The sequence below is a fragment of the Cricetulus griseus genome, chromosome 2, assembly GCF_003668045.3.
Source record: "Cricetulus griseus strain 17A/GY chromosome 2, alternate assembly CriGri-PICRH-1.0, whole genome shotgun sequence".
Taxonomy (NCBI): domain Eukaryota; kingdom Metazoa; phylum Chordata; class Mammalia; order Rodentia; family Cricetidae; genus Cricetulus; species Cricetulus griseus.
The window spans coordinates 171,870,081-171,882,285 of record NC_048595.1 but is presented as its reverse complement, the minus strand read 5'-3'; the positions used below and the strand labels follow the sequence as shown (position 1 = coordinate 171,882,285).

The window sequence follows — 12,205 nt, the reverse complement described above, 5'->3', positions numbered from 1 at the left end:
ATAATAAGTTGCTCTGTCCACCTTCAAGATTTCTAATGAGAATTACATCAAAATACTTAGTATAACACATACTAAAATGTGTATTATTTCTTAACCCCTTTGTTTTTCTATCTTACCTAGCATTGTCTACTTCAGTAAAAAGTCAACCAATACAGTATTTAATTAAAAGGTAACTTATCAAAATTAAGTCTTCAATAGCTACCTAAAAGTATTTATTTTTAAATCATAAGTATTTTCCAGGGCTGGAGAGGTGGCTCAGTGGTTAAGAGCACTGACTGCTCTTCCAGAGGTCCTGAGTTCAGGTTCCAACAACCACATGGCGGCTCACAACCATCTATTATGAGATCTGGTGCCCTCTCCTGGTGTATAGGCATACATGCAGTCAGAACACGTATATATAATAAAAATAAGTAAATAAAGTTTAAAAAAAGAATTTTCCATACTCAGCTTACCAATAGAGGTGGTTTGTATGTATGAGTTTCTAGGTTCTAACTGCAGTATCAAAACATTTTCTCTATATAAAATAAATGATTACTTTTCTCCAAACAATTTTCATTTATAATATATTAATATATTTTTTTCACTCTCATCTGAGGATGGAACTCAGATCATGAGGCAGGGCATCAAGTACCGTTCCCTACTGAGCCCTGCTGGCCTGCCTTTCATAATCGTTTCCCCCTTTCTCTTCTTTTCACTCTCCTCTTTCTAGATAATTCACCTGAGTGGTGCTGTGAGAAGAGGTGGTAATTTAGCAAAAGAAATTCCCCCTAAAGCTCTGAAGATCTGAGCAGTGATTGCTGCAGTTTGAATTATTGTTTTAATTATTTTTCAAAATGTAAGTGATTTTTACTATTATTATTAGGTGTGACGTGTGTATATGTGGGTGTGCACCCCCATGGAGCATATCTAAGTCAGAAGACAACTCTGTAAAGTAAGTTCTCTCTTTCCATCTTTTTCTCTTTAATTAAAAAGACCTTACATTAGCCAGGTGTTGGTGGTTCACGCCTTTAATCCCAGCACTCAGGAGGCAGAGGCAGACAGATCTCTGTGGGTTCGAGGCCAGCCTGGTATATAAGAGCTAGTTCCAGGACAGGCTCCAAAGCAATACAGAGAAACCCTGTCTTAACAAACAAACAAAAAAGAACTTACACTTATTTATATACTTTGTGTGCACATGTGTGTATATATATGAGCATCTGTGTGCCATGCTATGCTTGTGGAGGTCAAATGACAACTTCTACAACTTCTGTGTAGGTTCTGTGGATCAAAGAGGCTTGAAGGCAAGTTTATCCACTGAACCATAACACCTGACCCACATTGGTTTTTTGTTTACTTTTGAGTCAGGGTCTCACTATGTAGACTGGGTTAGACTGCAACTTGCTATGTAGACCGAGCTAGCCTTGAACTCACAGCAACTGACCTGCCTCTGCCTCTTGTGTGAGTGGATTAAAGGCATGTGCCACCACACCCAGCTGTTGCTAGACTACACACACACACACACACACACACACACACACACACACACACACACACACACAGAGTCCCCCTCCACACCCCACCCCACCCCAAACCATATCACACACCAGGGTAGGATCAAGTAGCCAAGATGGTCTACAACTGGCTAAGTCATCAAGGATGACTTTGAATTCCCTGGAGTTCTGACTCTATTTCCCAAATATTGGGATTACAGGAGTATACTACCATGCCCGGTTTTGTTTGCTAACTTTAGAATATTTGGAGTTACTTATCTGACTTCAATGACTGGGGAAGACTGACAAAAACAGTCTGGAATTAAAGGCATGTGCCACCAACACTGGGCAAAACTAGCTTTTAAGACCATGTATGGGGTAGAGAAATGGCACAGAAATTAGGAGTGCTTACTGTTCTGAGTTTGGGTCTCAGCACCTATGCTAGCTGGCTCACAACTGTCTGTAACTCTGAGAGGTTCCAGGGAGTTGTCACTTGTACTCCACAGGCACTTGCACTTACATGCACATAAACACACACACACACACACACACACACACACACACACACACACACATTAGAAAAGTATTCTAAAGGTTAACAAAAGAACATTTAAAAAAGACAGTAAGTGCAACACTCCTTTTTAATGTTATTATAAAATGTTCCAGATTAATACTATTCTTAACCTCTCCGAAGAGGCATCCCTTTTAAACTAAGTATTATTGCCGGGCGTTGGTGGCGCACGCCTTTAATCCCAGCACTTGGGAGGCAAAGGCAGGCGGATCTCTGTGAGTTCGAGGCCAGCCTGGTCTCCAGAGCGAGTGCCAGGATAGGCTCCAAAGCTATACAAAGGAACCCTGTCTCAAAAAAACAAAACAAAACAAAACAAACAAACAAAAACTAAGTATTATCAACAAAATGACCCAAGCAGAAGCCGGGCGGTGGTGGCGCACGCCTTTAATATCAGCACTAGGAAGGCAGAGGCAGGTGGATCTATGTGAGTTCGAGACCAGCCTGGTCTACAAGAGCTAATTACAGGACAGCCTCTAAAGCCACAGAGAAACCCCCGTCTCGAAAAGCAAAAAAAAAAAAAAAAGGACCCAAGCAGGGGATGAGGGCTCACACTTTTAATCCAGTACTTGGGAGGCAGAGGCAGATGGATCACTCTGAGTTCAAGACCATCCTGGTCTACATAGCTAGTTTCAGAACAGCCAGGGCTACACAGAGAAACTCGGTCTCAAAAAAAAAAAAAAAAAAAAAAAAAAAAAAAAAAAAAACAACAACAAAACTAAGAAACAACCCAAGTGACTATCCACAAATGAATAATAAACTGACTTCTATGTAAAGTGGAACAGTATTTAGTAATAAATGGAAGTGAACAGTGATACAAGTGGCTACTGCATGAAGTCTTAAAACTGTTGTGCCTAGTGAAAGAAGCCCAGTACAAACCAGCACACTTACATAGAACTCTAGACAATGCAAAGGGAGAGAGCAGGAGACAGGAAGCTGAGTAACAAATGAGGAAATTTCAGGGGGAATGACAGGATCATTATTTTGATTATGGTGATAGTCTCATGGATATATTCATCAGTGTGTCAAAACTTGCTACACTGTACATTTTAAGCACATATACCTTATTATGTCTATTGTACCCTCAATAAAGATGTTAAGAAGGAATATGGCAAACAAAAACTAATATGGTCAAGGGAACTTATTCACAGTTCTCAAATCTGCATCTATTTTAAAGAGTTTTTTACTTAATACCAATACTATCCTTTTAAAAAAGATTTTAATTTATCTGTGTGTGAACCTGAGAAAGTTTATGTGCACTGTGTGGGTAGGAGCCCTCAGGAGCCACAAGGACATCTGATCTGGAACGGGAGTTCTTGAGTTGCCCTGTTGTGCTGGGAACTGAACCTGTGTCCTCTGCAAAAGCACTAAGTAAGTGATTTCAACTGCTGACCCATCTCTCCAGCCCCTGATCCACTATCTTTACTCTCACAATTCAGAATCCTAACGTGTGCCTGCCTCCCTTGATACCTGGGGATGCTCTACTTAGCACTTTCTGATGCCCATGTCCTGTGCCCAAGACTGCCATATCTGAGAGCAGGGACTGTCAGTGTCTACAGGATATAATATGGTGCCTGAAAAGGAGTGGACACTCAAGTGTGTCTTATGAAAACACCATCATCATCTGTTTCAGAAAATATCTCCTCTAGTCTAGACTGTGCTATGTATGGAAGGCAGAGACTCCATTTGCCTCATTCTGCATCCATAGGTCTCTAACCCCGTAAATGCTCATTGGATTAAAAAAATGCACCACTGCTGGTCCCACACAGCATCCTGACCCAGCTTTTGTTCTGAGTAATGAATATTATTTAAGGTATTTATAATTATAAATATTAATAACAACATTTCCAGACACAATGGGAGCATTCTTTCAAAATAACAAGCTTTTATAATGAAAATATTTATTCACTTGTAAAGTCAAGCATTCAAATTTATGCACTAATTCATTCTTTAGTCCTAAATAACCAGTATTTTTTAAAAAAATCAAACTTTTTAAAAGCTAAACTGATCAGAAAACATATCCAGTTTCCTTACCCAGTCCGCATTTTTCAGGTCCTCCAGATCTGTGCTAGATTCATCGGTCTTTTCCATTTCTTGAATCTTCTTAAGATTCTACCAGTTAAAATAAAATTAAAAAATAATTATGGAAAATTATATTAAGCTACTTTCTTATAAGCAAGTTATAACTCCAAAAAGTTATCTTTAGAGAAAATATAGACAGAAGTATCAGTGAAGACAATAGTTCATTAAAGCTCATGGGTAATTATTTCTTCTTTTTTAAATTTTATTTTTTTTTTTTTAACTTACACTCTCTTCTTTTCTTGACTACTGAAATCTTACTGAGAACAGCCCCACATTTGACATGAGCTAGTAAAGCAGTCTCCGGCCTGGCCATTCCACACTGCCTTTCTCCACTGCCCACCCCTTTTCTGCAGATATCAGGTTGGTTCAACTAAACCACTAGCTCCTCAGACAGGCCTTCCTTTCTTCCCCTTTAATACAAAACCTCTTTACATCCATGGGTTCTTAGCATCATGTTAGGTTCACACTTGTCTGTGATTCCTGTCTAGTCTTTCTGAGGCAGAAGTTCACTCACAGAGTTAGTATGAGCTTTGGAACTTTTGGATGCTCGGTATGCATTTGTGATGGCTAATCTTGATTGTCAACTTGTTAGGATTTAGAATCATCATGGAAACGAATCTCTGGGCATGTCTGAGAGTGGTTTTTAAAGATTGGGTTAACCGAGGTGGAAAGACCCACTTTCAATGTGAATGATACCATTCTATGCTGGAGTCCCAGGATGAATAAAAGGGAAAAGAGCAGCATCCCTGTCTTTCTGTTCCTGGGGATGAAATGTAAACAGCTCTGCCTCCTGCTCCTGTTGCCATGCCTCCCAGCCACAATGAATATACACCCTTAAACGCTGAGTAGAAACAAAGCTCCCTTGTTTGGGGTGTTTTCGTCAGGTATTTTGCCCAGCAACAAGAAAAGCAACTAATACAATATTTATCAAGTAATTTATTTACAAACTTCAATTGATAAAATGCCTTTTAAACTGCATCAACCTAACATTGGCAACTTGTAAGAAAATACTGATTAACAAAACATATGGGACAGTGAGATGGCTTGATAGATAAAAGGTACTTGTCACCAAGTCCAATGACCTGAGTTAGATTTCTAGGACCCACATGATGGAAATAGAAAACTCACTTCTGCAAGTTGTCCTCAGATGCCCACACATACGAAATGTGCATGCATGGGTATGCATGTATGCACACACACACAAGTAAATAAATGTAACAAAAATTCTGAAAAGCATATTTATAAATTAATTAAAAAGGCACTGTATTCCATGCCTACTAATAACAATTCACCCTTAATATATGTTACCTTTGACTGAATTATTTGCCTGCTTGCTCACAGATTAGATTTAAATGTACTATATGAAACTTAACTTGTTTTATATGACATTGTAAACAAAACATTTCCAAACTTTATTTTTAGCTTCCTAATATCTCATATTATCCATCTGCAAAACAAGGATAACATCACCAGTTTTTTTTTAATACACTAATAAAGAAATGTTAATACAGAATAAAGAACAATTACTCTGAACACTGAAAATGTGATGCAAATAATGCATTGTTTCTTCTATCCCTAGGGGAAAACGGAAGGGGGGAAAAAAAACCCAACTCAACCCATTTCCAGTTATTTCAGACTGTGTTTACCCAATTTTCTTTAGAAGTCAAGATTCCTTCTGAGATGCTGAAATAAGGTATGTGCCATTCTTCAGGTTGTGGTCTTGTCAAAGTTACCCAATCTGGGTCTTCTGTTCACTTATAAAAGTATCACTATCTACCCCTCTACTCTAAGTATTAAAGAAGTGACACATTGAATTACTGGCACACTGCTTGGCACAGAAAAGATACCCAGCATAATTCCCTGTACCTCCTAAGTATAATAAACCATAATTCATCATACCACAGGACATATCAAAATTTAAAACATACTCAATTTTTGCATCTGCAGCCTCTTCAGAAAAGCTATTTCACAAGCCTGCAGATGATTTTTTTTCTGTGTTACCTCAGCTCTAGTCCCTTACACTCGTCTGAAGCCTGGCTCTTCCTAACGTGTTTGTCTACTGGTATTGCCTAGAATAGCGTCCTGGAGCAATAATCATGACAGCTAGAAAATGAGAAGTAGTAAGTGTAAAACAACCAAAATCTATCCTAATCCATGTTATAGAAGAAGTGGGGCTCATAAGGGCTAAATCCCATATCTGTGACCTCTCTGCAATGAGTGGAGTAGGCCTAAAACAAAGGGACAGCCCAGGCTCTCAGATATGTGGGAGATGTATGTTTGCAAGGGTGACAAGAACCCTGGCTGAGACAATTCTCATCAAACAGCTGGGTCTACTTATTTTGTTAAAAGGAACAAAATAAGTTCTACTTATTTTGTTAAAAGGAACCTTCACAAATACTTAAGAATTCTAATAACACAGCTGGGTGGTGGTGGCGCACCCCTTTAATCCCAGCACTTGGGAGGCAGAGGCAGGCGGATCTCAGTGAGTTCAAGAAAGCCACAAAGAAACCCTGTCTCAACCCCCACCCCCAAGAAAAAAAGGATTCTAACAACACATGGAAAGAGAATAAAATTCATGATTACTAAATGGTCTTTGCAAAAATCGGCATGACCTCACATCAAAATCTGAACAGGGATCATTATTACTAAATCAGGATTCTTCAACAGTCTATCATTTAAGATGTACCAATCTGGTAAACAGTAATTCTGATACTCAAAATCCCTGCTCTTTTTTTTTTTTCCCCTAGAAATTAGGAACAATAATAATAATAATAATAATAATAATAATAATAATAATAATAATAAACCTCTGATGATTCAAACCAATGCACAATCTTCATGAAGTATCAAAATCACAACTGAGTGGGGAGGAACCCACACACAGGCCGAAACCCTCCATCTGGTTTCCTAGATGTTATTGATGTTCTATGCAAAAAGAATTAATGCCTGAGAGTATATGCTATTCTATTGATTGGAAGAATCTTCCAGGCTCTTAAATTACAATGGTAGAAGAAAATGGAGCTAGGAGAAAAACTGCTTCTGGGCTGCCTGGGACCACACCTTACAGACTAAGAGTCTAGGGAAACAGCACTGTCCAGCCCACTGAATGGGAAGGAGCTGATTTCCTACTGTTCCAGGCCATGCCAGCCTTTCAGGCCCAGATGAGGGCCCTCTCTGTGTCCAGTAATCACCTCAGATACCCACCAAGCAAAGCTTTCCCTGTGCTTCAGATTCTTTCTCAATGGCCCAGCCCCTGGCCTCTAGCACTTAGCCTAGTGTACACTGTTTTCAAAGAATATCCTGATCTTAAAAGTCTGTATGATATACTGGTTTGTGTATTTTCTGTCTACCTCCTACAATAAGAGCAGCAGTTTTTAAAGTTTACTTTGTTCAATGATAGAATTCTCAAATATGTAGAACAGTGCTTTGTACAAGGTTGGCACTGAGCATTTGTTCAATAAATAAAGACACTATTTGTTTTGTTTGTTTTATCAAGACAGGGTTTCTCTGTGGCTTTGGAGGCTGTCTTGGCACTACCTCTTGTAGACCAGGCTGGTCTCGAACTCACAGAGATCCGCCTTTGCCTCCGAGTGCTGGGATTAAAGGTGTACGCCACCACCACCCAGCTAATACAGACACTTTAAAGCAAGAATGTGATATTATATTATTAGTGCTTAAATTTCCTTAATAGCTCTTTAATAAATCAACTTTAACTGGAAAAAATTCAATCTGAGGGAAAATTATTATTCAGAAGAAATCTCTGTCCTTTAAATTCAAAATCCTATGGGAGAGTTGGTGGTAGAGACATATGTGCCTGTTCAGGAAATACTTAACTTGTGCTCATACTAGGTTATCAGTGTTATATTCAGCCAAAGAGATAATAAGTAAATAAGAAAAAGAAATTTGTTTCTAAGACCCATAGAGGTTTGAAGTAATTATGTCAGCAGTTCATGAGGCCAGCTCAAGGGCAAACTTGCATGTGACACACCTTCACAGTATCTTTTTCTTTTGTCTCAGCTGAAGACTGCTTGGAAAAAGTTAAGTGTGCTCATAAGAATTCTTGCCTGCCATCTTTCTGTAAGTTAAACACACCCAGAGTGTTCTTGCCCATCACTTACTTTAACATGGTGTGTATGTGACTCAGGACTGCGCTAAACAGGTGCCCAGATGCATCCACCATCTTCCCTTCCTAAACTCAACACGCTCACTAGTGTACTTCTTAATGTAGTATGCTCAGGACTGTGTCCACCCCAAGTGCTTTTGTACCTAAGCATGTACAAAATCCTGAATAAAATCCCCATGCTTCCTTTGTCTGAAAGGCACTCACTGCTTCTGGAACAACTACAGTGCTCTCCTGGCTGGCTGCAGGTAATAAACCTCCCTCTGTTCTTTGACCTTCAAGTTGTACTTATTGCCTTTGCAGGCATCAAGAAAAGAACCCATTGTTTCGTTAAATTTCTATACTAAGCAGGTCAGTAAGATTCAACTGGCATCAAAACGGACTGGCTTGACTGAAAGTCAGGATTTAATATGCTCACATAATTCCAGAAATACCAACTTCTATGACTTTTAGTCACATGGTGGAATGGCATGAGAAGCAGTAACTAGATATATGTACTCCAAACTCTGTTGCTATAAATCCTGCCATAGCTCAATTGTCCACCTCTTTTATTATTCTCTTACACATTTCTGACTAATATAGATCTTTATACTCCTTGCCTTTACTTCACTGGCTCAAATTCCTACCTCCCTACTACTAAGATAACCCATTCTTTACAATATTAAAGGTAATTTAAATGAATGGCCACAAACATCTTAACTTTTCTACATAGTAGCACACTTGGTTATCAGATGCTTTCTAGCTGTCTACTCATGCCTTAGCTAACTGCTCTAATCCTCAATTGATTTTGTCATCTGTAGAATAGGCATAATAAGAACTCTTAGATTTTAGCAGGATGGTGATGGCACATGCCTTTAATCCCAGCACTCTAGAGGCAGAGGCAGGTAGATCTCTGTAAATTCAAGGCCAGCTTGGTCTAAAAAGCAAGTTCCAGGACAGCCAGAGGGCTACACAGAGAAACCCTATTTCCAAAAACCAAACAAAACAACTCCCCCCAAACAAAACCCCGAAGAACTCTTAGATTTTGTTAAAGGATGAAGCCAGGTTCACATGCAGAGACTTAGTAGCCAAGTGGGTAGTATGTATGTATGTATGTATGTATGTATGTATGTATGTATGTATGTATGTATGAGCCCATGAGTACATGCAGTGATCTAATTATGATCTGGTTGCTGGGATTAAAGGTGTGTATCACCACTGCCTGATCTCTATAGCTTGAGGCTGACTTTGCTTTTTCTGAATCCTCAGTCAAGTTTTAATATATCATAAATAATAAATTACTAGAGGTGGGTGTATGCAGGGATCTAATTATGAATTCACAAGTGGAATGTATGTATGTATGTATGAGCTGCTGAGTGCATGCAGGGATCTAATTATGAATTCACATTTCACCTCCACAATATTTCATTCTGAGCAGATTTGTTTCAGATGACACCTCTTTCTAATCTCTTCATGAAACTAAAATCCTGACTTGAAACAAATAATTAAAATTGTTGTAAGTCTATAAATGCTACAACTGTACAAACCTGACCAAATATGTGACAAAAACTTCTGGTTTTCTAATAACAAAAGAAATTGAATTATTTGAAAATAAACTACAAGTGTATCTTGTTTCAGAGCTGAGCTTCTGTCCTCTTGCTGATTCTATTTTAGCTTTTGAATGAATTTTTTCTTGCACAAACGTAATGACAGATGCTGGCCTATGCTTGGAACGTGGTGAGAAAGCTCTAATTGGGAATACACACACGCCAATTAACTCTTCCCTTTCTGGTGAAACCATTCTCAGCTACCAACTAGAGTATCTCCATGCCAGCATATTGGTTATTGGCATCTTCAAAAATGTACTTCGTAAGTCAACATACACACCAAATGCTCAGAGTACAATTCATCTCAATAGGTTCAATATAACCTCTTATGCAAATGCCTCCTTTTGATTAAGTGTCTCTTCTTTTTAAAGACCACTATTTTTCTCATCTTAGTAATAATTTTAACCCATGTGTCACTTTCTCTGTGCATTAGCTCTTGTAAGAGATCTTTCATGTAAAATGTTCTTGTGAAACACTTTTAAAGTGAGAAAATAATGATAAGAACAAGCACACTCTGGATACAGACTATTTAAATGTTAAGGCAAATGTTGTGAGCATTCTCATGTACACCAACATTTACAACAAAAGAAAAAAACACAGGCAGCAACAAGGACCTCAAAGGTTACAAATGATGAAATGAGCTAATTAAAACGAACAAATGGCTACCATTCACATAGACATACTGTGGTGATTCTGTCTGTCAAAAAGTGTTATGTTCACCATTTGCAGGGATATAAACCCATTTTAGGAGCAGGAATACATTTCCAGCAAATTTAAATGCCACAGTTGTATGGCTAGAGGTGTTGAGAACAGGCTGGAGGGAGGGACACACAAGGAGAGGGAGAAAGCTGATTAAAATGCTCTTCGGTATGAGAGACTGAGGTCTGTGGCTTTGTTTCTCTGGATCTCACAAGCAAGCATCTCAGTGTGAGCTATCATGGAGTCTATACAGCCACACAGCTGGAGCTGCCTGTTTGGTTGACAAGCGACAGTGGACTGGAAGCATTTACACTGACTTTCAGAAAAGCCAACTTTCAAATTTTAAAACGTAGTTACAGTATCAAAAACCATTTCATAACAACTGAGTGAATTGCAAAAAATGCTCTCCTAGAGCATTTCATATATGCAAATTAAATTCTGTTTTAAGAAAGATATTTTAGTCAAAGTCATATTCAAGATAAACTGAGATCAAAGATTTCATCATGAAGTCATGATTTCTTACATAGGACTAAGTAAAATAATACATATAAGTCACTCAGTAAAGGTTCTCAGTAATAACTGTGATCAGAGTATAAAATGTAGTTACAATATTCTGAAAAATGTATACAGAGTCATTTTTGTTTTGTTTTGTTTTTTGATTTTCAAGACAGGGTTTCTCTGCAGCTTTGGAGGCTGTCCTGGAACTTACTTTGTAGACCAGGCTGGCCTCAAACTCACAGAGATCTGCCTGCCTCTGCGTCCCGAGTGTTTTGTTAAACATAGGGGAACATTAAGTCATTTGGAAGAACTTGATAGACAACAATTGAAAGTTAAGCCATTAGAATAATGCTATTATTTGTGGAGGGTGTGCATGCTGGGTATGTGCACATGTGCATGAGGGTGCATGTGGATGTGTGTGTGTGTGTGTGTGTGTGTGTGTGTGTGTGTGTGTGTAGGACCATGGATCAATAGCTTGTATCTTCCTCCATCACTCTCCTCGTTGTTTGAGACAAGGTCTCTTATTGAACCTGGAGCTCACCAATTTGGCCACAGTAGCTGACTGACGAGCCCAAGGGATCATCCTGTCTCTACCTACCTAGTTCTAGTATTAAAGGCACACACCACTGTGACTGAATGAACGCTGGGGTCTGAACTAAGGTCGTTCTCAACCCTGAATAAGCCCACCTTAAAGCAGCATTAGCTATCAGTATTGACCCAGGAGAAAAGTGCCTCCTTCTTTAGGACAATTGTAGAAAAAATCGGAGATATGAAAGACCAAAAAAGTCTTTAATTTTCAGTATAACAGATCAGAAAGCCAAAGGTGAGCAATTTAAACATTGCTCTTTTCAATAATGAAACTATTATATCCTCATTTACATTTTCTAATTCATAAAGTTAAAACCAATAAATAAATACTTTAAAAATACATATCCTTGGAGTAAGGGATGGACCAATGGGTAAAAACACTTGTTGGTGAAGCATGAAGATCTGAGTTCAAATCCCTAGAACTCACATAAAAAGCTGGGTACAGTAGTGTATATGCCTGTAACTTCAGCATTGTAGGAGGTCACAGGCGGAGGGCTGCTGGGGCTTGCTGGCTACCAACTCAGCTCCAGGTTCAGGGAGAGATCCCTTCTTAAGGGCATACATTGGGGAGTGATAGAGCAGGACACTTGACATC

The 12,205-nt window shown here is 38.8% G+C and overlaps 1 protein-coding gene across 3 annotated transcripts in view; it reads right to left on the bottom strand.

Moving 5' to 3' along the window:
* The window catches only part of Spire1 (spire type actin nucleation factor 1), a 115,862-nt gene that overhangs the window by 33,068 nt on the left and 70,589 nt on the right, over window positions 1-12,205 (bottom strand). For all 3 annotated transcript variants that reach the window (XM_027402697.2, XM_027402695.2, XM_027402696.2), the window contains exon 5: window positions 4,072-4,149. In XM_027402697.2, coding sequence (XP_027258498.1) covers window positions 4,072-4,149 — 78 coding nt within the window. The remainder of the gene's footprint in view (window positions 1-4,071; window positions 4,150-12,205) is intronic.